Here is a 27990-nt window from a genome sequence, read left to right on the forward strand (position 1 = left end):
GGCGTCGCTTGAGGGAACGCTGGCGCCCTGCCTGCTGGGACGGGTAGTTCTTGTCCCGCCTGAGGCGGTCGCGCCAGCTACATGTCCCGTCTCCCCCCCCCCCCCCCCCCCCGCAATTGGAGGCGGAGACGGCATAAAAGGAAAGGCGAGCGCAAAGGCTGACAGGAATTGTAGTTTCTTAATACGCAGAAAACGCCGGCAACTACATTTCCCGTGGCTTCCAGGGAGGTGGGCCAAGAGGGGCTCGCCCAAGGCATGATGGGCATCGTAGTTCCCGCGCCTCGACTCGGCCGTGCTGCGGGAGGAGGCGCCGGGGAGCTAAAAACTACTAAAATGGCGGCAGGGCAGGCTGTGGGGAGACGGTACGGGAGCTCCGGGAGGCCATACTGCGCTCGAGTCGGGGCGGTGGAGTACACGCGGAATCGCCGGAGCGAGTGCTGAGTCGGTGCCGCCGCCGGCTTCCCCCTTACCCTGGACGCTGGGAGACGCTTCAGGGCCGCAGAGGCTTGTGGGGCAGCCACAAAATGGAGGCGAACGGGAGCGGCAGCGGGAGCAGCAGCGACTCGGCTCCCGACTGCTGGGATCAGGCGGACATCGAGCCGGGCAGCGGCGCCGGCCCGGGGTCCGCCCCGCCGGCCGCGGAGGCCGAGGCCCAGCAGGAGCTGCTCGGGGCGGCCTTCAGCCGGCAGCTGAACGTCAACGCCAAGCCCTTCGTGCCCAACGTCCATGCCGCCGAGTTCGTGCCGTCCTTCCTGAGGGGGAGCCCGGCGCCCGGCCTGCCGCCACCCTCGCCCCCGCCCGGCCTGCCGCCGCCGCCGCCCCACGGTAACTGCCGCGCTGGGACGGGGCTGCGCCGGCGGGTGGGCGCTGAGGGCGGAGGGATGGGGGCCATGTTGGAAGGGCGCGGGGCCGTGCCGTGGAGGGGCCCGGGGTGAGGGCTGTTGGGCCCCCCGCGGCGGCGGAGGGGAAGGGCCACGCGGGGCTGGAGCGCGGCGCGGAGGGCCTCCGGCGGGCGGGCGGGCGGGCAAGGGAGCCGGGCTGGGCTGGGAGGTGGCCGGCAGCCCGCGGGCCGGGTGGGTCAGGCTGGCGGGGTGCGGGCGGGGCGCCTGGGCGGCAGCGCTGGAGGGGGGCGCCGAGAGTAATGCTGGGCCGAGGTGGGGTTGGGGGGGGGGGCCGGCAGAGAGGCCACCCGGCGCGGGGGTTGGGGCCCTGGGTCCTGACGGCAGGAGGGTCTCGTCAGCGGGGGGGGGGGGGTTACCGCGGAGGGGGAGCCTTGCGCAGGAGAGAGGCTTGGGGGAAGGGACGTAAGGCAGCCGAGTCTGGGCAGAGGAGCCATGGGGCATTGTGGAGGAGCTGGCTGCGGCGTCTGATGCGGCGTGGAGAATTTGTGGGGGCCTTGGGAGGGTGTCCGCGGGCCGCTGTGGTACAGCTGGGGTGGTGGGGACTCTGCGGGGTGCGCTGCGGGAGGCCAAGCCGTGGTACAGGTGTTGTGCTCAGGGAGCAGCAGTAACTGGTGTGGTCTGGCAGTACGTGGATCCTGTGTACGTTTCCCTGGTACCTTTGCTCGCAAAGGGTCGCCCATGATGAGAGGAAACCACGCAGCTGTCTTCTTGCTAAAGCAGTAGAGAAGTTGTCGAAGATTTTGGTGGTAATAAATTCGGTGTTGCTGGGGAGAATGGCACCGCTTCAGCCACCAGTGGTTCAGATGCATCTCAAGTGTCTTTTTGAAGATTATATCAGTTAGTTATTTTTTTCTCATAAAATGCTGATGAATGATTAGTAGGGAAGAGAGATTTGTCCAGCTGGCCTCAGTCAATGGACTGACTTGAAATTTACCCTGCTTTTAATTTCAAAGGATCTTTGTGTATGCAATGAATGTTTATACTAGATTTACTTTGTGTATGGGAAATTAAAGGAGAGCTACTTTTTAATTTCCAGCTCCAAACTGAAGGTCCTTCCAAACATCAGACGTGCTGGTTAACTTTGTGGTAGTATTTTAATGTCACTCAAGGAGTTTGAGACCTGATTGAGTGTGATAGTTTAACACCTTCCTATTTTTTTCTATAATTTTCTGTATCCCTATTGGTACAAAATGAAACAAGCTAGTATTTCAGATATTGGTTCTAGTAATTTAATTTCACTAAAACAACTACTTGTTATGTTGTCATGATTTCCTGTTGATTTGGGCTTATTATTTATTGCGTTCTGATTTAATATATTAGTCTTGCTTTCCCTAGTATCTAAAGTTACCAGATGTTAACAGCTAAAATCTATATGAGGCTTTAAAATTTTCATAACAGAAAACTAACCCATTTTTTGTGTTAGAGCAAATGTTAGATTATGTGTTCTCTACAGCTATTCAGCACTCCTGATTTTTATGAGAAATTGTAGCTTATGTGCTGTGCAGGCAGGCAATATGTAAGTGCATTAAAATATACTTCCAAGAAGCCATGGGCAGTCTCTTGGATTCCATTTAGAATAAATGTATATGTTAAGGTTCACAAATGTAAAGGTAGACTAGATAGCTTGAGGCTGTGCTGAACATGTGGTGCACCTTTGGATAATCTTCAGAATTCATTCCAGTGTGTTTTTCAGCCATTGCAACCTGAATCTAAGTCCTTTTTTAACTATGTAATCAATACTGTGACTGAAAACTTTCTTGGGGTTGTGAAGTTATTCTAATAACTTTGTTTTTTTTCTCCCAGGCTACTTTTGTAAGGTTTCTTCTAAGGTTTCCTATATTTAATTTTTTGTTGGTAGGTTTTAAACTACATTTCCTCATCTGCTCACTATATTTATTTCTTCATGCTCTCCTTTTCTCCACTCTTTTGCTACTTCTGAGGCCTATGATGAGCTTTGTCTTTCCAGAGACTAGAGATTACTTTACTGAAAGCTTCCTGGTCATCTGGAGTGATCAGGATAGCTTTTCTTTCCATCTTAGTTGCTGTGTACATTTCTTACATCATGCTATAATCTAACTGATTTGAATACACCTTGCTTCTGTATCATCTTTAAGATTTAGAATTTTGAGTTTCTATAATTAACCTGCATGTCCCTAAGATTAAGCAGACAAAAATCTGCAGTTAAAAAAAACAAAACAAAAACCACAAAATAGTTTTTCTTAACTGGAATACTATACTTGTTACATACTTTTCCAGGTCTGATGTACTCAGTTATTGAAAGTAATGGACAGTCTTGTTCTTGCAGATGTTCATATAAGGTGACAACTACTTTGCTAGCTAGAAGAACTAGGTGGAGCTTGCTCTGGAAATAAGTCAGAACAACATGTGATTAGACAATGGTGCTGAATAGGTTACTTTTCAGCAACCCAGTTTGCTTTTGCTCCCATAGGAAATTAGGTGTTCGTGACACTCATTCTTCATTACGTTGTGAGGAAAAAAATATTTCTATTTGTCATCTCTATTGAGGTGTGTACAAATACTGGTTTGTATTGGGAAAAGTCTAAATTATTCTTGATTCTTATGAAGAATCTAAACAGCTGTGTGTCAGTTTGAGGACTTACGTGGCCTAAAGTTAAGTTCTAGTGACACTTTTCTTCTTTGAACTTCCTCTTGGTGAGGTTTTGTTTGAGTTATAATTCCTTAGTAATTCAAAGGATGTTGTAGGTCAAGATAAATGTGTAGTAGCAGCATGGCATATAGAAAAATTCCACAGAACTGATCTCCATTGTGTGGCTGTAGTGTGCATAAAAGGAAACACTACTACACACTAACTTCATCTTTTTAGTAATTTGTATAAAATTCCTGTCATTTCTGTTTAGAGCACTGAAATAATGCTCTCAGAAGCCATTTAGGGAACAAGATGTTAACTTTCTAAAATTGGGAAACTACAGAGAACTGCATTCCAAGTAGTTTACTTTAAAACTTCTGGTTTATGCATGCTTTCTTTTGATTGCAAATTGTATAGTGGGGAGAATATCTGACCGATGTTTACCATTAATATAATTTTTGCTTGCAGATAGTTTCAGAATTAGTTTGGAATTAAATTATCATTTGATTATATGCAAAAAGCATGTTGTTTAAATTTTTGAACCTAAAGAAACGGATTAAAAGCATTATGTCCTAAATGTTGTAGCTGCAAGGACTTGCTTTTATCAAATTCTGTCCAAGTAAAACTTGTTTGTGTAAAATCTCTCTCTTTTGGATTCTACCAGAAACGTGAAATAGAGACTCGGCAATTTTCTGTCTGCAACAGACATTGCAGTACCACTGTTCCTTCCAGTGAGCATGTCAAGTATGTCATGAACAAGTTGTGCTTCTAGAGAAACTTACTGTAGATAGCAGCTGCTGGACTAGCAAACTCACCTGAATTAAGGCAAGGTGTGATAGTCGATAAAATGACAGTGGATTGTGTTAGGGCCTCTAAACATTCTTAATCGCAACTGCACCTTGCAGCTTCACTGTTCTGTACCATCTATGACTTATTTTTGTACTATGGTTTATTAATTTTGGAAGTGTGTATGAGATGTAATTGCATTTGGATAGCTTTTTGTTTGTTTCTATATCAAGGCATGGTTTGGAGGTGTAAGGGAATAGTTAAAACTGCCTCATCGCCACCACCACCCCCATTAGTAAGATTTCTATTATCCAAGTTTTGTTTGGATCTCAGGTGTGAGAGAAGTGAAAAAATTCTCAAAATGCAGCATCAACCTGCATTCTTGTTGTTCAATTTTTGTCATAGTTCTTGAATATCCAAAGGATTCTTGGTAAAATTGATCACAGCTGCCTTGTATGGGCTTTGCTGTATTTTATGTTAGTTTTTTCTTCTTTTTAGAAGTAATTTTTAAGTATGCACTGTTGACTTTGCTTGGAGCAGGAGACTGAACCAGATAACTTTCTGGGGTGCCTTCCAACCTGAATTGTTCAATGATTTGAAGTGTGCAGTGGTTTATGGTAAGAAAAAAGTGTCACTGGTACAACAGTGACAAGAACAAAAAGTGTGTGATGCACATAGCAGCTAATGTAAGGAAGATAGCATTCATCCTTTTGGTGGTATTGGTGCTACTGCTTCATTTAGTAGCTTTCCTGACCACTTCAGGTAAATTTCTGAACATACTTGTTAATGACTACATTTAGACAATTTGCACCTACAGTCTTGAGCCATGCAAATATCTGGCTTAAGATTCAGATTGCTTCATGCTCTCAATATCCTTGCTCACCTGCAGTAGTTACTTTTGAAATAGTTATGTTCAAGCAGTTGGACATCCTCAGCCTTTAGATGCTGTAAATAAATGGATATAACATGTATCTTTCTGGCTTTCCCTGCCCTCATTTTTCTTGACCTTGTAGCTAGTTGGGACATCCATATATTCCCCCCCACCCCACTAATTAGAAACAAAAGAAGGAGTTTTGATATCTTCTGCTTCAGTGCTGAAGCCTTATAATTTCCAGAGTAGGATGATGAGTTATCTGTATCATCATGTTCCCCAAAACTGGTCGTATCTTGTTTTATACCATTCTCTGTAGACAGTATTTTAAGCTCTTCAACAATTCAGTCCTTGAGATTTCACTTTGCATATGAACTTGCTAAGAAAGTCTTGTCTAAAACTAGTAGTCCACCATTCAAGAAGCTATCATATTAAAGGATTACATGGTTTATTCGTATCAATATTTGAATAGCCATATGCTGATGATTTCCTCACAAGTAGGGTGTTGGTAATGCTACTGTTAGCACTTCATAACTGTAAACTTGAACTGCTTACATGACAGCAAATCAGTGTTGTATTGTGAATGCCAGTATATGGTATAAATTCTTATTATCAAAAAAAATCTTGATTTGAGTCATCACTTGATGATCTAGAGCAGTGTTCTTCTGTATCAGCTTCTCTAGACAGATGAGCTGCACAACCTCTTTTGAAACAGTCAGTGCACAGAAAGGCTGTGTGTCTTGGCACTGACTTGCCAGATGATCAGATATAATATTCCTGTGTGATGCAGCCAAGGTGCCAATGTATTACACAGATGTCCTTTGTCTACATCTGAACTGTCCCCAGGAAGGTAGCCAGGATTGTGTTGCTTCTGTTAGAATAATTCATCACGCTTCTGGCCTTTGCATGACTCCAGTAAAAGACAGACCACTGGGAGCTGGCTGTGGACTAGATGAACTGTTCTAGAGTCTACATGCAATCTGCTGACCATGTGTTTAGCACCCTGGTTTGGACTACTGTTTTAACGTATTTGAAAGCATGATGTTATTTTAAAACTTGATTGCTCTATCAAAATGAATACAAAAGTAATTTGGGATAATTCTTGAATTCTATCAGCAATCTGGTTTTACAATTCCACTTTCAGAATTTGGGGATTTCTCTCCTGTTTTGTGATGAGAGCCATGCAAGCAAGAGAAGCAGCTGATTGTATGAAGCTAAGATAGAAATATGGAGGGTTGGGTGGTTTTTTTATTATGAAGGAATAAAGCAGTGAAAATCAGTAAAATTTATGGCTGTGTTTTGAAGAGGTCTATATGAAAGTGACATTGATTGACTTTCAGTACAAAAGTTAGTTTAGGACAGGTGATGTGATATTAAAATTCTCTAGAACAGTCTGAGACTTTATGTGTAAATTTTACTCTTATGTGTAAATGTTAAAATCCTGAGCTCAGCCTGCTAAAAAATCCATGGGATGCTTATGTTTGTTTTTGAGGTTGGGGGGGGGTGGTTTGGTTTTTTTAGTTTCTATTCCTACTGGGTTATCGGAGATCTTTGTTAGAGAGTGGAATCCTTAACTGTTCTAGTACAGAGCTTGATTTCTTGACTATCTGTCTCAAACATCAAGTTATCAACTGAGCACAAATACTTTGGCGTTAAGGAAGAGGCTTTTTCATTATGTTCTCTGAAAATCCTCATAAGCTTTCATAGACTTAGTTGTGAAGAAGCATGTTGGTTTTAGATAAGATAAACTTAAGGTGTCCCCTCACTGGGGAAGGGAAAAGGTGGGTCTTGTACTAAGCTAACATGTAGTAAAATGCTGTGAATACAAAGCAAGTGCTAGTTTTTTTGTGAATTTTACAGTCATGTTAAAACTATTAAAGCTGCTCTTACATTGGTGCATTTTAAAAATTGGGCTTACATCTCTGTGTCCACTGGTGAAGCTAGGTCATAGGCTATGAAGCAGGGCAGAGACAGGGAGAAAATAATTTTGGGTTTAAGTTAACTTTAAGAACAACTGCCTTAATTACAGCGAACTCCTGAAAACTTTTTTGTGTTTTTTGTATTTTAATATATTGAATATGAAATACTTTGTTTAGCTCTAGCACTTACTTGTGCTTAAAGTAGTTTCTTGTGGCTTTTTGTTAACTAAGAATCTCTTGGGTTTTTTTATTCTGATTCTCATGCTCTGTGTGATTGACTTGGACCTTTATTTTTTACTCTGGTGTAATACCCTTCATGCTTTTGCTTAAAAAAAAAAAGGGGGGGGGAATATCTGTTTCGTAATTCATGAAAACTGTTGCGACCATATGGCTATAGTGTAAATATGTACTGAACTCAGGTATTCAGATCACACATAAGAAAAGGTGATGGGAATCCTAAGGTGGGTATCATGCATTTCTTTACTCTTCAGCCTTCCAGGAATTCCTGTGAAGGAACTTGCCTGTATTGGAGGAGCAACAACAAACTCACTATACAGACCATCTCAGTTTTGTAAATAAGACGCTTCTTTCAAATGGAACTTGCCTTTTCTCTCTCTCTCTCTCTCCCCCCCCCCCCTCCCCCCTCTCATGCAGTTTCATTAACCCCATAGTCTACCTCAGTTGCCAGGTACCAGTACTGTCTAGGTTCTTATCACTCCAGCAGCAAAGCAGGCTGGGAGCTGTGAGTGCTGCCAGGCATAGCAACAAATTGTGGCCTCATAAATTCTGTGAAGGCATTTGCATTGTGGCTCAGGTAAGTGCTGCTGAGGAGTTACTGGTTAAGCACTGAACAGTATCCACTTGTGTGGAGATGTCTCTCAGCTTATTCTGTGCATCTGGTAAATACTGCAGTTTACGTGAAGATGGAAGTTGTCATTACTGCTTAGCACTTAAGTTCGACTTGAGTACTGTATTTTAACTGCAGTTGTTCTAACATTGATTCCCAGTTTGCCAGCTATACCTGTTCTTGTTTAATTCTAATATAAATTTAATTATAAAGCAATTTTCTATTGCTTCTGTACAAGCATTTTAAACTGTTAATGCTGTGAAGTTCCTGGCTTATACTGTTTAAAAACAATATTTTCAGAGGCTGAATTATAACTTTTAATTCGTTCTACCTGTGCAGCTTTGGTTATTGTACAACAAAGATGCAAGTACAAAACTTGATGTAATATGTGACAAACTTATCGGATATAGTAGAATGCCATGGGAATGAAATGGGCAGAGTGGATTCTTGCAGTATTTCTTTAGGACATTAGCTGTATTTTAAAGAGACCAATCACCATGTTTTAAAAGTGCAATTTTGGAGCCGTTATTTGGAGGATGCATATTCCTCCAGTGAATTTTAAATTAAAAAATAAATTACCTTATTCAGACAAGACTCTGAATTACATAATATCATTGTCTGATGGTCTATCAGTAGATAAATGCAGCATGTGTATCCATTTTTGCCTTTGGCATTGACAACAAAGGTATTCCAAAAAATGTCCTAGAACTCTGATGCTGAAGAGGACTAAAGATAAACTGCTCACCTTGTGTAATACAGTGAATAAGGTTGCAACAACAGTTCTTGACTTATGGTTTGAGGAGAGATGGAGTATGGAGGGTGCTATGTAAAATCTAATTGTTGTTTGTCACGTGTAAATCCAAGAATTTGAAGCATTACTTGAAGATTTGGCATCATTTAAGACATGTTCTCACTTTAAAACCAGATTTCATACGAACTACATTTTGAATTTCTCTCATATGACAAGATTCCAATCTGAATGATTTTCACTGATAAGGATCTAAAATTTTTAAGCTGAACTTGAAATGTTACAGATTTTTCTAATTTGTGTTTAATTTGCCGTATGCGATGTTTTTACCAGTAAACTGTTAACAATAAATATTGTTAGTTATTTTCCTGACTTCCAGAAAACACAAAATTAAAAACTTTGCATATCTACTTTAATATTTTGCAGGGATCAGGGAAAGTTACAATGACTACTTAAAACTTTTCTCAGTTTCCCTCATCTTTAAAGGTATTTTGTTACAATGACTGTCCTTATCTCATGGGCAAAATCAGCAAGGTTACTTCAGTTCACTGGATTTGCCCAAACATTTTGCCACAGGGACAGTGCAGAGTTTGGACTTATTATCATGTCTTAACCCAGATTGAGTCCTAGGCAGTAAGCCTATCAACTAGATTCAGAATTGCCATCTCCTTTTTATGTGATCCCAAGATTCCCTGGGTGTTTCAGAACTGAAACTTAAAAGTGACGTGTTTTTCCTTGAATTACTGAGATTGCCTTTCTGTTCTCTCTGCCATGGCACTAGTAGTGCTCTTCCACCCAGCTGATACGTCGCTTCAGAGTGCTAATCCACCCAAAAGCTGGTAGGTTCTTTGCTAGTTCAGTTTTTGGTCAGACCAGCTCCCTTTGTGGAGTAGTTATACATGCACTAAGGGCTGACACAAGAGAAGAGATGACAAAGAGCAAAATGCAGCAACCCAGCTGTCTAAGAAGCAGTAGGACTGCATCCTTCTTTTCAGGTGATTGTCTTAAAGACATAGTTCAGGCAATCTGTTCATTTTCACACAAATGATAAACCTGACTCTTTAAAGTCAGACTTTTCTCTTGTACATTTGTTTGCAATGTACCAGTGTCTGAAATAAACTGACGTAACCTGAAATTTTTTATCGGAAGTAAACAATTGCTGAGGGGTGTTTATCACTTAAACCCTGTTCTTTTTGAAATTAAGATTACTTATTTTACTTTGTTTCTTTACAATGAATTTTTTTGGAGAACAGTTTGTATTCCTTTTCTGCTCTGAAGGAACAATGTATGTTTCATGTCATTCAGTGTCCTCTGTCAAAGCATGCCTGCCCCTTGTGTATCAAAGTGACCAGAATTTAATAAGTGGCTGTGGTCATAACTTAATACCTGTTATCCCTTGACTGTGTGGCATTAGTACTGTTTAGGATCCATACACAAACTGTCTTATTGATTCTCTTGTGTGCTAGACTTGTACAAAATTTAACAGATGGACCTGTTTAGGTTAACAATTCCGTATCTCCTCTCTGTTATTTGTGAAGAAACTTCTTTTCTCCTGTCTGCATGCCTGTTGTATTACAGACCAGAAAGTAAAAGCTGAGTTTGTTATGAATGCTGTTGATTGACAGTGTATTTCTAATGAATTAAATAACTCTTCAGCCACTTGTAGGCTTCTGTTTCAAGGCAAGTGCATAAATACTGTCATTTAATAAGTTTTTCATTATGGATAAACTTTAGGAGTGAAATCAAAAGCTTGTTGAAATGATCTTGAAATGAAAATATGTATGTATCCCAACCATAATATCTGTGAAATAGCCAACAGTCTTCTGATGTGTTACAAAACAGAGGCTTTAGGTTCATATCTAGGTTATGTGCCACCTGCTTACCACACTCATAAATGGGCTGATTTGAGTCTTTTCCAGCTCTCAAATGAGAGTAATATATCATTTCTTACAAGGAATCTCAAGGTATTCTATTCTTACGCTTTTACTTACTGTATTAAGTCATTCTCTTAAAGTTTTATTGCTGTGGTTTTGGGACCGTGTAGTGCAGCTCATATGTGATATAACACAGGAACGTAGGGAACAGTTGTCTCTTCTGTGTTGCTGTGCTCCCTCCGCTGTTTTCCGCTGGTCACTGGGTGTTGTGCTATGACCCACATTCACCCTGCCTGCAAGCTTTGTCCTCTGGCCATCTTCCAGCTTTTGCAGCACTGCTCCAGTTTATAGAAGTCTGTAGCAAATACGCAAACAGCACGAAAGCAAAGAGGCTTAGAATCGGGTCCTTCTCTCTATGTTTTTGTTCTTTTGAGCGGATTTGTTTCATCTTTAGGTCCCATCATGCGTATAGAGCAAGTAATGCTGTAAGATCTGTGTTTTTATAATGACATTGAAGGAGAGGAGGAGTACAGCTAAACAGAGGGTATGAATTTGGTATGTGGCTGAAAAATGTAAGATAATGAACTTGTTTCAAAGAATTACAAAGTTGAATTTATACCAAGAGAAAACTAAGTAGGTTGAGGTTTTAGGGATAATTATAGAATGCCTCTTGATCATGTGGAATAATGTCCTGAAATGTCAAGTGGTGTAATTGCTAATTGGAACATATCACTCTTAGTAGCTTTAATAATTAGTTATACGTCAGCATATAGTTTAGTGCATGAGAAGATTGAGTGATTTATCCAGAAAACATACTTGTGGGTTTGATATGCACGTGACTGCTGAGATTGCCCTCTGAGTAACGTGACTATATTACGATGTTTAAGAGGACTGGCAAACTTACCAGATGTATGAATGAGTTTGTCATCTCTTGATCCTAATAACTACAGAAGATCTTAAGAATTTATTCTTAATAGCTTGTTTCAATTTTCTACTCAACGCTTATGTGAAATTGAGGCGCAATAGCATTGTAGGTATGCCTATAAACTGAAGCTGGCAGAAACTTTCCATACAGTTGTGACACCACACACATTGTATTCTTTGGATACAATGAAACTGGCTTGAGATTTTTAAACATGGATTAGATACTAACATTTAAAATAGCCAGTATGCCCCAAAGGGATGGGCAGATAAAATACTACCTATAGAAAAATTGCTTCCTTTAAAACTTGCTTTAAGTGTATCTTTCCGGGGGGGGTGGGCAGGGAATTGAACTTTTTAGACCTGGCGTTTTATTTTCACAACTTCTAGGCAGTGTTCTTTAGAAATATTTGTGCTTGGTGGCTATACTTAATACTGTTTTCAGGGGGGAGGTGTTTTTTCTTAAATACACGTCTTGCAATAAAATTGGGGGATGGTCTTTTATGCCTAAGTGTGGAAATTGGTTACATCAGTGCATTTTAAAAGTTAAAATTTTTCTCTGCAGGTGCACCTGTAGAAACTTCTCCAGAGGAGCAGACAGTCTCTTGTGAAGGTAATTGTTTTCATGTTCTGATGGTACACAACGCAGGTCCATTAAACATGATGTAAAAAAAATATTGCAAAGAATCTCCTTTTTAAAAATATCTATGAACCTTTTCCAATTTTCATTCTCTTTATCCTCATACTACTACTGTAATGCAGTGTGGTTATCTGTGGTTATTTACAATTTTATAGCCAGTTGAGCAAGGCACGTAAAGACCAAGTGGTTTATTGAAGGTCATAAAGCTTCCATGAAGCAGAATTTTTTTAAAATTCAATCTGTATATTAAATAGCATTGGCAAGTGCCCAAACATCTGAACTATCCTTTTATTTATTAAGTCACTCTGTTTTTCTTTGTTCTTGATAATGTCTTGGTAAATATGTGTCCTTAATGATTTTTTTCTTTTTTTTTTCCCCTAGGTTCAAATGCTGCTGTTAACATGGAAATTTCAGAATCTGTTGGTAAGATGAGAATTGTTCCATTTCACTATGATAGTACTATAAAATACTACTATAGTGTTTTGCTGAATCATTGCAAACAAAATTGAAGAATGCCTTATTGAGCTTTTGCATTTTTGGTCCTTAATAACTTTTGTTGTGCCATTATACTTAAGATTAGGAAAGAGGTAATTGAACACTAGTATGCGTTGACAGGTGCAATTGGATTACTTGGACATGAAAAAGCATCAGTGCTTTATTAAAAATAATTTCATATTACAAAATAGTCCCATTAATATGTGTGAAATGGTGATTAACAAAAAATGTTAAGTGATCAGTAATATGAGCAATCAGAACATGGAAGTAGTATCTTTCTGCTTGTATTTGTATGGCTTTCAAGAGAACTTAAACCATTACTGCTCATTTTCTTTCTAAACATGTGGTGGCATATGTCTCTGTGGATTCAGACCAGCATGATGGTCTGAGTGGATCTTCAGATTTGTTTTTTTCTTTTAAAATTGTTGCCTTCTTAAAACAGAAGTCTCTTAACCCCTGTGAATCATAGTTTTCTGATGTCAGCACACAAGCTAGTTTCAAAGCTCCCGGTAATAATAATTTCAGAAACAAGCAGCAGTTGCCCATTTTTATATAGGAAGACATTAACAGACTGGATAGTTGACGTCTTTTGATTGCATCTTTGGGGCAGGGGCTTTTCTCCATAGTCACTGCTTTTAATTTCATTATCTATTTGAATATATCTAACTGGTTAATTTTTAGTGGAAAATGGAGAGACAGAAATGTCCCCGGAAGAGTCATGGGACCACAAAGAAGAAACAAGTGAAGCAGAGCTAGGAGGTGGTCCCACAGGGGATGCAGGGCCTTCTGAAGAAAGCGCTCAGGAAATGATGGAAGAGGAGGAGGAAATACCAAAACCGAAATCTGTTGTAGCTCCGCCAGGTGCTCCTAAAAAAGAACATGTAAATGTAGTATTCATTGGGCACGTAGGTAAGTTGTAAGTGAATGTGAAGTAATTGGATCTTTGTGTTTTGTATTACCTAGAACTTGGGCGATTAGAAATTAATCCTGCTCTTTATAGGGATGTATGTATTCACTGTGTCTTGAGGTTAATAGGAACATTCATTCTAGTGGAGCTACTCTGGAAAAATTAAAAAACTTAGAAGAAAGTCTTTCAGGGATAGAGTGCCTGTGTTCTCTTGGACACAACAGTGTCTGTGTTCATGATTTCTCAAGTACCTGCTCTGTTGAGGGCTTAAGTGACATACCTGTGTTTATGATCCAAAGATCAAAATCAGAAAGCAGTGCTCCTTTTCTGCTTGCTTTAAATATTTTCAAAGGGTTCTTACTAATTGTTATTAAATTCAAAAATTATTATTCAAAATATTAAAAATTGTAGAGCTATAAACAATAGATGAACATAATTCAAGGTTAAAAGAAGCATTTATAGCAAAATGTCCCAGTTGAATCTTAAGTGGTGTCAAAAGTACAGAAAAATTATTGAATCACAAGTTTTACAGTAAACTCTGTATTTTCATTTGTATAGTCTCTTATCACCTTAAAAGTACTGTAACTTAGTCCTCAGGTAAATTCAGAATGGAGTCACACAAAGTAAAGAGGCAGTGGGCAGAGGTACATCCTGATACTGAAGAGCAGCCTACAGAAGTTAGGTACAAGGGAGAAAGGAAGCAGGGAAGGGGCTTTTGCAAGAGCTTCCCACACTCTTAGCCCATGCTTTTGCTGGATCACTCCTTGATGAGGCTTTTTTTGTTATGGATAATGCCAGGTTTATATGTATGAAAACAGAATTTTCAAAATTCAGTGTAATTGAATTGACAATGAAATATTATGGAAACAAGGGAAGCTGAGAGATGCTTCAAAAACTTAGATTACAATTAAAAATATATCTTTGGAAATAAATTAGATGACCTTGTTTGTAATTGTTTTCTTCTTTTTCTAGGATTTTCTTTTAAATTGTGAATGAATTAATTTTTTTATTTTTTTTAGATGCTGGCAAGTCAACTATTGGAGGACAAATAATGTAAGGAAACTCTTAATCTTTTGATTTGCTGTTCGTTCTTGCGAATTAAAAGTACATTAAGTAAAATGAGTAATATTTTCTTTATGGCTTAAATCAGCATAGATTAATATTTTTATAATAAAATGTTATTCTCCCTGTCAATTTAGTTACTTACTGTCTTTGGAAATTCTGAATTCCAGCAGATCAGATCTTATCACTATAGGAGTTTCACTTACTTAATGGAAACAACTATGCAAAAGCATCCATTATTAAATTAAAAAACTTAATCCCTTTTAGAACATGATTCTGTTTTTCTTCGTCATTTTAAAATGCTATTTGAAACTACTTTTTACCCTTTATTAAACTTTGTCCTTTTTGTGAAGATTAAAAAAAAAATTAATATCCTTATTCCCTGGTGCTAACATTGTCAGGCATAATTTGATTTCAAAATGTGAAATTATAGTAGTTAATCTTTTAAGTCTATTTTAGAAACAGTATCTAGAGACTGCAATATTTTTGAGACAAAAGTAAATAAATGCAGCTAGATCCTGCAGTTTGTAAAAAAGCAAGAAACGGGAAGTGGTACGTGAAGAAATAAATGCTATCCTGCTGATGCAAAGTATTTCTAGGTTTTTAAAATAATATTCTCGGCAAAAGTGGGAGGTCTTTGTCTTGGCATCTTCATCTTGTTTTGTTTTGACCAAACTGGAATGTTGGAATTGTCATGCTACATTTAACCTTGTAGTTCATACTAGAGCAAATTAGCATTTTATTATCTGATGTGTCTGAGTATTCTTGTACAAGGAGATGCCTATTCTGAACACTCCTACCGATGTGTTACGTTCCTAAAGCTTTTAGCGGCCTTTCACTTTTTTGCAGAATATCCCTTTGTTGTAAGATGGAGGGGGGAATTTGGTGCTTATACCAACTTTGTCATTAACCCTTTATTTACTGTTATAATTAATTTTCCTTATAAACTAAGTAGATTACTGTTGTTAGAAAATCAGGTAGAAATATCTGAGGGAAAAATATTGAAGTTTTAATATAATAAAACTGTTCAATACTTGCTTCTTTCTGTAACTGAAAGATATCTCTTAAAATATCAGGTTTCTTATTCTAACTAAAAAGAATTAAACAAAAAATATTTTTCTTTACACTTCAGAAATGGGTGAGGTGGGGTGTGAAAAACTCTATCATGGTTTTTACTTAATTTTGAAATATTGGATTAGTCTCAGAGACGGACTTAACAGATGTAGTTTCTTTTCAAAACTTGCCTCTGCAGAACATTTTACAACTAAGGCTTAAAAAAAGACATTCTTCATACTTCAGCTGAAGTGGTGCTGGCATGCTTTTACATATCAGATAATGGTGTGGGTTTTTGTGGAGGAAAAAAATTCCACTGCTGCTCACATCAGGCTGTTCCAGATTTTCAAAATAATCTGTAGGGATTGTATAAGTATTTAACTGTTTGGAACTATGTTTCTGCTTATGTAAAATTGCACTTTTTTTCCCACCCCCACCCCTTTCTTAGGTATTTGACAGGAATGGTTGACAAAAGAACACTTGAAAAATATGAAAGAGAAGCTAAAGAAAAAAACAGAGAAACATGGTATGAACTTACTGAGGATAATAGCCTGCTTTTCTATTTGCACCGTGATGAAAACGGGAAACTGTTTTTTAGTATCTGTCCCTTTAGTGCTGGCTGCCTGCTGGAATGGGGTTTGAGTGTGGGGGGAGGAATCTCTTGTTTTCCTCCAGTACTTCTTTAACTGAACCTATATGAAACAGCGCGATTCACATTGGAACAGGTTTTGCTGCTCTGATGCTTTGGTAAACCTAGCTGGTAAAAAGGAATACAAGGCAACCACTTTTCTCAGGCAGCTCTTGGGGTCATTCTATCTGTACATCTTTCACCTGTAAACAGCAGAGAGGTATCCAAGGGACAGAGATTAAAGCTGTCAGTTTGGCAGACAAGAGGAGAGAGTGGGTGAATAGTTTTGGCTGTCACCTTATATCTCATTTTGATATGAATAAAGATGGAGTCCACAGTTCTTAAGTTTCCGCCAGGCAAGATGCTGCTGCTGTCATGTATGGATATTTTGCAGGCTTCTTGTTTGTTTTGGGTTTTGTTGTTGTCTTTTGTTTGTTGGGGGGTGGGGGTGGGGGGGTGGGGCTGGTGTATGTGTGCATACATATACAGCACATATAGCAGCCTGCTTTCTCCTTCAAACAACTGCAAAATTGATTTTCTTTCTGGAAGCTTTCCATTTTTGGCTGTGGTGGAGGAAAATGGGGGTTCAAAGGGCTCGGGAAAAAAAGCAGCTAAAGACTTCCTTAGGGGTAGAGCAGCAATGGAGCACTCAAGGGGTGGGCATTGACCTGAACTAATGGTATTATGTGTGAGAAAGCGGGGATAGAAAGGGTGACATACGTTCTTTCTATCAAGCAAGCATCATCCCCCTGTTGGGAGTTGACCATAGTAATAAATGTTTCAGGACCTTCATCAAAAACCCTGGACAGTTTGAAAAACAGATTTCCTCTTCCCCCCTCCTCTTTTCGAGAGTCAGTTGCAGGAAGTGCCTCCTTGAGTGCTATTTTTACTCTTAAATATGTCATGATACACAGCAGGAAGTATGATGTACCTCTGTGTCATTATCAAAGATCTTGTTAGCTTGCTTCTTATTTGAGAGTCTTGAAATTTGAGTGGCTTTACTTTGTGATTCAGAAAATTCTATACCGTAGTGCAGAGCTGACATTTCAGTCAGAAATGCATCTTTCCCTAAAAAACGCTGTGTGCAAAAATGACTTCCCATCCAGCTACCAGGCAAAAATTCCTGCTTGACTCTTGTTAGCCGAGTAAAACCTGACCTTTGGTTTGGCTGAAATCTTCCAGAAACACAGGCCATAGTGAAGATGATGACACATAGGAACATGCATACTAGTACAAACCAAAAGCCATCTAGCTTGCTATCTAGACCTCTCTGTGACAAACAGGTACTGCCTAGGGAAGACTGTGATTATATATCCATAATTCCCAATGTTTAGTGCTTTCTCTGACTGAAGAACCTCTTGAGCTGGAAAGGACATCTTTGTATTTAATAGTCCCTGACACTCCCTCCCTCATCGCTGGTCAGCTGAGTTAGCAGCGTCTCTTCAGACATTATCCAGTCAATACAAAAGACTAGCTAAAGATCTTTATAAGCTGCTGTTAACAGTGAAAAATACTGGTATGTTAAGCCAGTTCCATTTAGTTATTACTACTTTTCTTCTTAGTGAGGGTAGTTTTTCTCTCTCCTTTCTATTCACCTATTCTATTTTCTATTCTATTTTCACAAAACCTGAAGGAGCTAAATAATCTTTTTTTGAAACTTCAGTTCATCTGTTTAACTTAAATCTAACTTGTTTGTCAATGGCCAATGGGATAAAATATGACTGGGAGGGGACAAGAGTTGATATGATCAAAGTATCAAAGATAAGGTGAATAAAGGTGGTGTCTATTTCATATCCAACTTCTGTTTAATATGTGCAAATAAATAAGAACTAATAATAATGATTCTCATAATATGAATATGTTCAAATCGGAACTAATTTTTTATTTATGCTGAGAAAGGAATTGTTTTGTAATTGATCCAGAGGTGTGTTTCAAACTGAGACAAAGCTTAAAGTATTTGAGCTTAGATCATACCTGTGTAACTTAATAATTGAAAATTGTTTTTTAGAATTGTGTCTTAGCAATGTGAGGGAGAGCTAGCACTGGGCACTACACCCAATGGTACATATACAAAATATTTAATGGAAAGTCACTGTTGGTCTTGGAAATGCTTAAGTTCAGTAATGCTGAGGTGGTTAGAATAGTTGAGCAGAAAAAAAAAGACATTTTATGATGAACAAGTATTACATAAATTTAGTAAAAAATACAAAAATAGAATATTTGGGTTGGTGTGGTTTTGTTTTTGGTTTTTTTAGGTACCTTTCATGGGCCTTAGACACAAACCAAGAAGAACGAGACAAAGGTAAAACAGTAGAAGTGGGTCGTGCCTATTTTGAAACTGAGAAGAAACACTTCACTATTCTAGATGCTCCTGGACATAAGAGCTTTGTTCCAAATATGATTGGTGGGGCTTCTCAAGCCGATCTTGCTGTGCTGGTAAGGACAAATCAGGTTCTTTTATTTTGAATATATTCTGGAGTTAAGCTTTTAATTTTTATTTTTTGTTAGCTTGTTAAGTCTACCAAGTTGAGTGGTTTTTGGAGTAACTTAACAGCTTCATAAAATTGTCCACAGGTGTTGTGATTTTTATATATGTTGGTGCAGAAACTAACAGGTAATATTGAGGAGATATACCAGTGCATTTTGAAAGCTTTTACCAGTTTTGACTACCCAAAGTTATTTTTTAATAAGGCAGTATTACCCATTGTTGATTGTTCTCTTGAGAGAATTGCAGAACTTCTATTAAAATGTGTATTTTTAATTAGGTTATTTCTGCAAGAAAAGGAGAGTTTGAAACTGGATTTGAGAAAGGTGGACAAACAAGAGAACATGCCATGTTAGCAAAAACAGCAGGTGTAAAACATTTAATAGTTCTTATTAATAAGATGGATGATCCAACTGTAAACTGGAGTAATGAAAGGTGAGTTTAATATTTTTTTTAAATTCATCTTTATTAAAAGATACTGAAATCAAGTAATTCCTAAGTAATTTTTTGCTTCCCATTGTTCCTGAAAGAATGCTAGACTGGTGGACTAAAGACAGAGGTTATCAAAATTGTGGGGAAAACCAGAAGCAGTGTGTAGGACAGTGCCTCTCAACTAAGCTTGAAGTTCTACACTACTTTAAAACATTCCCTTTCAACTGTTTGGATCCATGCAGCCATATCTAACAAATCCATGCATTCTAACATAGTTTAATTGTTGACTTGGAAACTTTACGCTGAACCTAAAAGGAAGTGACTCTGTTTTCAGTAGTTTAGTTTGCCAGATTCTTGATTACTTGGTCATGTTTCTGCTAAACTCCTAGCTTAGATTTGGTGAGAACATCTTTATCCTGTTCAACTTCTGTGTCCACCATGTATTATTTGGAGTTGTTCTTTTATGATAAGCTGAATTGAATAAGCAAATAATACATTAAATCTGGTTCATGATTACAGTCTTAAGAAGTGGGGAGGGAGGGAGTCTTGTGATGATACAGGCCAGGTAAAAATAACTAGAAAGTCAATATGTAATATGTAAATAACTAATAAAAAGGATTAAGGGGGCGGGGAGTCTGCCCTAATGCTTAAATATTACTAAAGGGTTTTAATTTTCCTATGTGTCAAAACTTGGGTCTTTTTATGGCTTCTGTCACATCTTTCTTCTCACCCCTTCAAGATGGGTGCTAAAAAGTATAACTTAGTCCTTCCCTAGAGATACTTGTGTAATGATGGGATACAGTTTTCTTCTAGAGTGTAATAACAGATACAGCATATGCTGCTGCTTGTTCAGCCCAGTAATGGAGGTATATGGATAAAACTGATTATGCTTTAAGGAGCAGAGGAATGAGGGGGAATAGACAATACTAAGTTGTGCTGGAAAGATTGGTGAAAAGATGTAAACAGGCCGCTAAGCTTTATTAGGTTTGCTTGCTGCTCACAGAATAACTTCACTGATGAAAATCAAATGTCTGTGGGTTTTGTTGAAAGCACAAGTATTATGTCATGCTGGAATAATTGAAACTTATCTTGATCTGCTTGTCATTTGAATAGATACGAGGAATGTAAAGAGAAACTGGTGCCATTTTTGAAGAAAGTTGGCTTCAATCCCAAAAAGGATATTCATTTCATGCCCTGCTCAGGACTGACTGGAGCAAACCTTAAAGAACAGTCAGAATTCTGTCCTTGGTATATGTATGTATCTTAAATTGAACAACTTGGGTATTTGCTATATTTCAATAAAAGTAAATGCTACAGTGAAGCTAGGAAGAACTATAGCATAGTATATTGCAGCTGTGTTCTAAAGTGCTTGAGGAAATATGATCAGGGCAACAAGAACACAGCCACACAATGAGCCAAATAAAAGCCTTTGCTAACTGCAGAAGATTAAAGTTAGCAGACTCTGTAATAGTATTAGCAATATTCTTTGTCTTTGAGTTTGAGTGCCATACTAGCCCTTGAATTTCCCAGTGATACTGCAGTTGACATGCTGCTAGAATGAGTAACTGATGTGAACAGTTTAGTGACAAGCCATGTCTCTCACTGGATGTCATGTTCTCCAATACTGTTTGTGGCAGTTAAAACATATTAATGAACATTGTGTTTGGACCTAGCTTATATTTTTGTATTTCTGAAACATATTACACATCTGGCAAGATTCTCAAAGGAATAATTAATTTGTGTAAAATATGCCTGGAACATAACTTTAAAAACTCCATGCACTTTCTGGGTATTAACATGTTAGCCAGGGTAAAGTGGACACTAATGATGGGATGTTATGATAGATTTAACTTAGGGGTCACTGTTCTTAATGATGACAGAATTAAAATCATTCCTTTTGTTGGACTGCATTTATCCATTCTGAGTAATTTTTAAATGGAAGGGTGCTCATGAAATTGAAACAAATGCCTTCTGCTCTTCTAGTGGATTACCGTTTATTCCATACCTGGATAATTTGCCAAACTTCAACCGTTCAGTTGATGGACCAATCAGGCTGCCAATTGTGGATAAATATAAGGTACAAATCAAAATAATAGGATTGAAAGTATAAATGGACTGTTTCAGAAAGCAGTAAAAGGGCTGTTTACTGTATTTTTAGAGGGTATCTTTTTTTTTTCTGTGATATGTCTACATTTCTAACTATAGAATAGAGGTGGAGAGGGGAAGTAAATAATTTTGGCATTATATGAGACTCTTAAAATCTGTAATCTTTCATGAGAACAGTTTCTAAAACATTAAGTATAGCAGTGTTAAATAACTTCATAGGGTTAAGTAACCATACTTAGAGTTAAATCATAAATAGAGCAGAATTTTTAGAAAAATGTTTCCAAGTTTTATGTAATAACTTCTTTTTGTGAAGGATATGGGCACTGTGGTCCTTGGGAAGCTGGAGTCGGGCTCTATTTGCAAAGGACAACAGCTTGTGATGATGCCAAACAAGGTATGGTAAGGTTTAGATCTTAAAAAATGTTACTACCCTAAAAAGGAGCTTGATTCTTAAAGATATTCATTACTTTAAATCAGAAAATTTTCTGTTGCTCAGTTGAACACAACTAGGCTTTCATGTTTCCTTAGCATTCAAAACTCAGGTTGTCTCTCCTTAGTAAACTCAATTGCTGGGTATCGTAGTTTATTTGAACTTTGCATTTGTCCAGTTGGCCCACAAAACCTTTTTCCTGCTGTGAGTTAATATTGCTCAAAACTTTCCTTCTTATATCCACCTTTTTTTTTTTCTTTTCCCCAAACGGAAATAGGAAACAAAAATTTGAATGATGCAGACAGTACACAGTGTGTTCCAATGAAAGACCCAAAGTTTGCTTTAGTTAAGATTAGGTTGTTTGTGCAGGTAGGTAGCTGTTCCATAATGCAAGATCACTATTTGGAATCATTGTGCTGCCCTGAAGAAAGTGAAAATATAAAAAATTAAGGATGTGAAAACATAGTTGGGGAGAGGCCGTGGATGAGAATAGTGTATTCAACTAATGGTGTTGTTTCCATTAGTTTCTCACCTAGTCATGTCATCTTGATTTAAGCTGACATACTTTTTCCAATTCTGTAGGCTGAGGTAGTTTGCTAGAAAATGTCTCAATACTCAAATGTACAATAAATCTACAGCTTATATAAAAATTGGTATTTCCTAATCAAAATATGTTAATTAGATTGAATTCCATGTCACCTTTCTCAAGAGCTGCTGAAAGTTGAAACTAAACTTAGCTTAAGATTATGCTTTTCAGTTTTTTAAGGTAATTTAACAGACAGTGGCTTTTTATAAAACTGCTTGACATGCATCTGACACCCATGTTATTTTGGGGTTGATTAGGAGAAATTAATAAACTGTAAATGTCTTCACCTAAACTGTTACAGAATTTGTATTCAGTAAATAGTGCTTTTGATTACACACTTGGGTTTTTTTTTTTTATTACTTTATCAGCTCATAAGGATTGATCTAAAACTTCAGGAAGTCAGAACAATAGGCATCTTTCTGAAACTACTCCCGTTTTAACTCTTCTGCCTTTCCAATATTTATTTTCTGTTGGTATCTAGTACTGTGTAAAGATACAAAAATCAGAAGAGAGGTTACAACGTATAGGAACATTAGGAAATACATTTTGGTGTTTGCTTGGAGTGTGTTCATTAATATACATTTGGTACGTTTATCATCTTCTCCAGGAAATCTTGTAGAATTTTAGGATTCTAGGATTTCCTGGATTATGTTAATATTCAGACTGTTATATTTTGAATGTAACAAGTCTATACAACAATATGGCTTTTTCATTCTTCTTAGATAATATGCATTCATTGTATCTCTCATATCTTTATAAGTTTTAAACTCATTTCACTTTGAGAAATAATGGATATTTTTAAAATTTGCTTTCCATTGAATATATACTACAGAATTATATTAGAATACATTTGATTAAATATTCTATTTTAAACATTAGTAACTTGTCATTCAAATATTTTAAATGTTCTGAAGCTTGCAGAACTGAATATAATTACTTTAAACTGTAACAGAATTATTTATTGAAATCCTGTTGTATTAAAATTATTCTGTACCAGACTAAAATATTCATAATAGAAAACTGCATTTTTGCTTTCTTTAAGCACAATGTGGAAGTTCTTGGAATCCTTTCTGATGATGTAGAAACTGATTCAGTAGCGCCAGGTGAAAATCTAAAGATCAGACTGAAGGGAATTGAAGAGGAAGAGATCCTTCCAGGATTTATTCTCTGTGATCCCAACAACCTGTGTCATTCTGGACGCACATTTGATGCCCAGGTAGAATAACTAGCATTTAATTGCTGTATAGATGGGTAAAAAGCATTAAAATAGTTGGTTGTGTTTCACCAAATCTAAGCTTTAGTAGTTTGAAGTTTCAGTTCAGATTTCTTACACTATCATATCTCTAAATTGACAATAACATATATACCTAACACTCTGACATCATCAATTTGAGTTTTTTAAAATATCATTTCTTTTGAATGTAACTTCTCAATGAAGTTTTGGATACCTATAATTGTGAAAGCAAGATCTTGTCAGGCCAATTCTTCAATTTTATACTATCATATTGTAAACAACTTGATCGCTTAAAATTTTGTTTCTTTCACAAAAATTTGTTGTGTGTTTATTGTTCAACTCTACATTTTAATATAGTTCTGTATTGGTTATTCTCTGCTCTTTCATAATTGAAACAAGGAAAAATGAATTTATTTTTAATTGTTTTACAGATAGTGATAATTGAGCACAAATCCATTATCTGCCCAGGTTATAATGCTGTGCTGCACATCCACACCTGTATTGAAGAAGTTGAGATAACAGTAAGTGTCCTTTTAAGTTGTGATGTGAATATAGTCACAACACACACACACACACACTTGTGCTTGTTGGGGTGAGAAGTTCTGTCGTGACATACATCTGTAGAGCGACTAATGCAACAAAGCTTCAGCCTTGAAATGGAATCTTTGGTCAGTACCATAACCAAAAATGTCTGTAACTGTTAGCATAAGCCTTCAGAAAAGTGTGGTAAGTCATGACTGACTCTCTTATGCAGTAAATCTTAGAAGGTTTTTTTAATTTAAGTATTTTCTTTCTTAGACCACTTCAGTTTTGTTTGTAAAGAAAAAATAATACTTACTTTAGCACTCATAGCTATTATTTTTTTTCTTATACAGGCCTTAATCTGCTTGGTAGACAAAAAAACAGGAGAAAAAAGTAAGACACGGCCCCGTTTTGTGAAACAAGATCAAGTATGCATTGCCCGTTTAAGGACAGCAGGAACTATCTGCCTTGAGACATTCAAAGATTTCCCTCAGATGGGTCGTTTTACCTTAAGAGATGAGGGTAAGACTGCTTGATCAACAGTTATTAACTGCTGGAAAAATACAGTTATTTGAAATAGGAGATCATGCATGGCAATGAGGTATGAAAAAGCTGGTATCTAGTGGAAATCACTGTCTGGGTAACAGTGGAAAAGTAAATCTAAGAAAATTGTTGTTGTTGTGCAGAGTTCTCACTAGTAAAAAGTGTTTTTTATTTTAGAGGAATAATGTACAAAAATGTGCACTGTGAAACAAAAGGTTGAATTTGAAAAATTACCAGCACTGTTTCTTAATGTAGGTAGACATTCCAGGATGCAATATGATTACCATAGTTTCTCTATTTAAAGTTAGAAAAGATAAGGGTAGTTGTATGTTGGGTTTTAACTCATGCTCACCCTGGTAAAACTCATAGATTTGTGGGACATATTTAAAATAAATTATCTTTAGAAGCAGTAAAAGATCTGGTAGAATGATTCTGCCTTGCCTTCTCCTTAGATGACTATAGAGCAGGCTTTCTGCAATCCACATTGTATTCTTTACTGTGAGAATAGCAGTTTTACCATTTTTAAGATTTTATTGTGCTTTTAAAATACACTGGTGCTTTCATTCTACAATACAACAATTTATTCTCTGTATTATTTCTAATACTCTGAAGAGCTTGTATTTTTGGGGAAAGTTTTCATGTTCTTGGAGCCTTAAACATTCTTTTCACAGTATATGTAACTACTGTTTGTCTCCTTGGTTTAGGTAAGACCATTGCAATTGGAAAAGTTCTGAAACTGGTTCCAGAGAAGGACTAAGCATTTTTCTCAATGACCCCCGCACAATACTGTGAGGAAAATCGACTCTGCAAAAGCCTACTTCACACCGCCTTCTTATTTTCTGCCCATTGATAAACTTCTCCCCATATTTTGCAAAGACAAATTTCACAGCAAAGGTCCACATTATGTCAGCTTTCTCATATTGAGAGCTCTGCTATGCCACTGTTGAATTTTCCCAAAAAGAATTTTTTTTTCTCCCAAATTCTGCTTCCTTGGAAAGATTCGGCAATAGCTTTGTAAGTGATGTGGACATAATTGCCTATAATTATGAAAATCTAAAGGATTTTTAATGTTTAATTTCCCCCAGCATATATATTAAGACCTCTTTTTCCAGGCAGATCATTCAGAGTGTGCGAGTGTGTGTGCACATGTTACAAAGATGACTACCATGTTAATAAACTATTCAATTTGAAATCTTTTTCGGTATTTGAATTGCTTTTGAATAATGTTTTTTATCCAGATGTAACACAGTTGCATTAGCTTTTTAACTTTCCAGTAACCTAGATATTTGGTTACTTGGACTTTTCTAAACTCCTCAGCCTCCCCACACACACAGTTTTAAATGAGGCAATTGGGCACTCAACCAAGTTTGTATTAAAATAATTAAGTTTGTCCCTTCCCTTTGTTGAATGCATTCTTAAAATTAAAAAACATTTATGCAAATGTGGCACCTTCATTAGCTTTACATTTCTTAATATCTTCAGCAAATTTAGGTTGACTTAACATCATTACTAGACACAGTAAGTCAATTTTGAAGGCTAGAACTACATATTCTGTCTTTATAAAAATTCAGCATTGTTAAATTTTTAACTGCAGAAAATGCTAGCCACCAGTAAATCAGTGAAACTTGCAAAAATAAGAGAATTTGTGGCAATAGTGCCTATTAGTATTTATAAGAGCTGCATTTTGTGGGAGAACTGGGCTAATTAAAAAGTGCCAGTTATATAAGTTACTCAGTTCACCCTGTCTTTAAATTAGAGGGCTGGATAATCCTTGCTGTTTTAAAGATCAGTCTGAACTGAGAGGGAGAAAAACTATTTAAATCCCTAAGAGTTTGCACATACGGAAATATGGGAGGGTCAGAATCAAGCACAGTCTGTAAATTTTTGCATATCAAAAAGCAATGTAAGCTTATGAGGACCAGTGAAGTTTTTCTTGAGAAATTAAAGCGAAACTGGTTCAAAATAAAGCTTACTCAGTACAATTTGAAGGAGCTGCATAATAAAACCCTATTTAGCTGCACTTTGAAAGTGAACTGTCTACAATTGCTATCCTGATTCTAACAATTAGGATGAAGGCTAATGGATTTTTTTGATTTCCCAGAGTACTAGTAGTAAAGTATTAAAAGGTTTCTTCAGAGCTTCTTCAGAATGTCTTAAACTAAACATTTTCAGTTGTACAATTGTGGTGAGCCCATCTCCTCCCCCAAAAGTTTACAGTCTAGTGACTGTGTCTGAATTCACAGATAACTCAAAACTGAAACAGATTTAACCTTTTTGGTTGGTTTTTTGTTTTTTTTTTTTTTTTTTTTTTTGGTTTGGTTTGTTTCTTTGTAACTGTGGAACTCCCATTCATTTCACTTACAGCTACATTGTATGGACAGAAGAAGTTATTGTCCTTCAGTTTCATATGACTACACTTGTAGCTACCGTAATGCATGGAATTTAAATAAATTTTATTATGTCTGCAAATCTCTGGGCTTTTATTTTTTTGGTAAATCAGAGTTTAAAAGTAACTTTTTTTCCTACCAAGTGAATAAAACCCACAGTTCCTTGGATCTTAAACGAAGAAATTAAAAGCCAAGGAACCTTACTGTCTTGTTCATATTCTGGATTGACTTAAGATTTCCACGTATCTGGCTGCTTTCTTGAAGCTCATGGATTTGAAATTTGCACAGACCATTATTGGAGAATACTTACAGTTAGATTCCTAAATTGTTAGAACTTTTAAAACTTTTTTTTTAAAGCATTGAAATGCATCTCAAGTCTGCATGATGCTCCAGTAGAATTTTTCCACTTTTGAGCAAACTTAATGAGGGATTCTAAAACTTCATTATTTTGAGGCTGGACTGAGTATTTATTATTAAAGTGAAAAATTATCTGTTGGGTTGCAATACCAGTAGATAGAAAGTCTGAGCATTTCCATTACTCATCCCATCTAATGCATTTGATTACCATTTCCATAAATCCAGTTAACATTACCTTGTCTGTAAAGGGAGGCTAAATTATTTCAAGTTCATTAACAGAATCTACATTATACAATTAAAGATACTGCTAACCTGTGACAGGGTTTTATTTGGGTATGAAATATTTGCATTCTATAACAAACACGCTGATACAAAAATGTAAGGCACAAATCTACACAAATTGGCTGCATTTTGGTTAGAAGAGCTGAAACTACATTACATTTGAATAGTCTTCAGATTACATCTCAACTTTTTCATTTCATCTCCATTCCACATTTTATAGTCCCATTTTTACTGCTATTGAATACAACTAAATCTAGATGAAAGAAGAAAAAAAGATAATGTGGCTTTGTTTGAAATAAATACTATTTGCTGATTCACTGATGTAATAAACTTTTTTTAAATGACCACTCTGAATACTTCCTTTT

General features: G+C 37.3%; 1 protein-coding gene across 2 annotated transcripts; it reads left to right on the forward strand.

Annotated features, from left to right (window-relative positions):
• The first annotated feature begins 358 nt into the window (after nucleotides 1-358).
• On the forward strand, nucleotides 359-27969 carry GSPT1 (G1 to S phase transition 1). Of its 2 annotated transcripts, none has more exons than XM_049790999.1 (15): nucleotides 359-825; nucleotides 12042-12089; nucleotides 12498-12539; nucleotides 13293-13520; nucleotides 14538-14571; nucleotides 16082-16159; nucleotides 18517-18697; nucleotides 19027-19181; nucleotides 20292-20432; nucleotides 21162-21255; nucleotides 21598-21678; nucleotides 23343-23516; nucleotides 23966-24055; nucleotides 24410-24578; nucleotides 25304-27969. In XM_049790999.1, exons 1-15 carry the CDS (start codon nucleotides 525-527, stop codon nucleotides 25354-25356), a joined length of 1869 nt encoding a protein of 622 aa, XP_049646956.1. In that variant the 5' UTR covers nucleotides 359-524; the 3' UTR covers nucleotides 25357-27969. The 2 variants fall into 2 exon arrangements, with proteins under 2 accessions (XP_049646956.1, XP_049646957.1); XM_049791000.1 differs by lacking the exon at nucleotides 359-825 and adding an exon at nucleotides 11091-11110.
• Nucleotides 27970-27990: the final 21 nt, after the last annotated feature.

Source organism: Accipiter gentilis, chromosome 33 (genome assembly GCF_929443795.1).
Source record: "Accipiter gentilis chromosome 33, bAccGen1.1, whole genome shotgun sequence".
NCBI classification, from domain to species: domain Eukaryota; kingdom Metazoa; phylum Chordata; class Aves; order Accipitriformes; family Accipitridae; genus Astur; species Astur gentilis.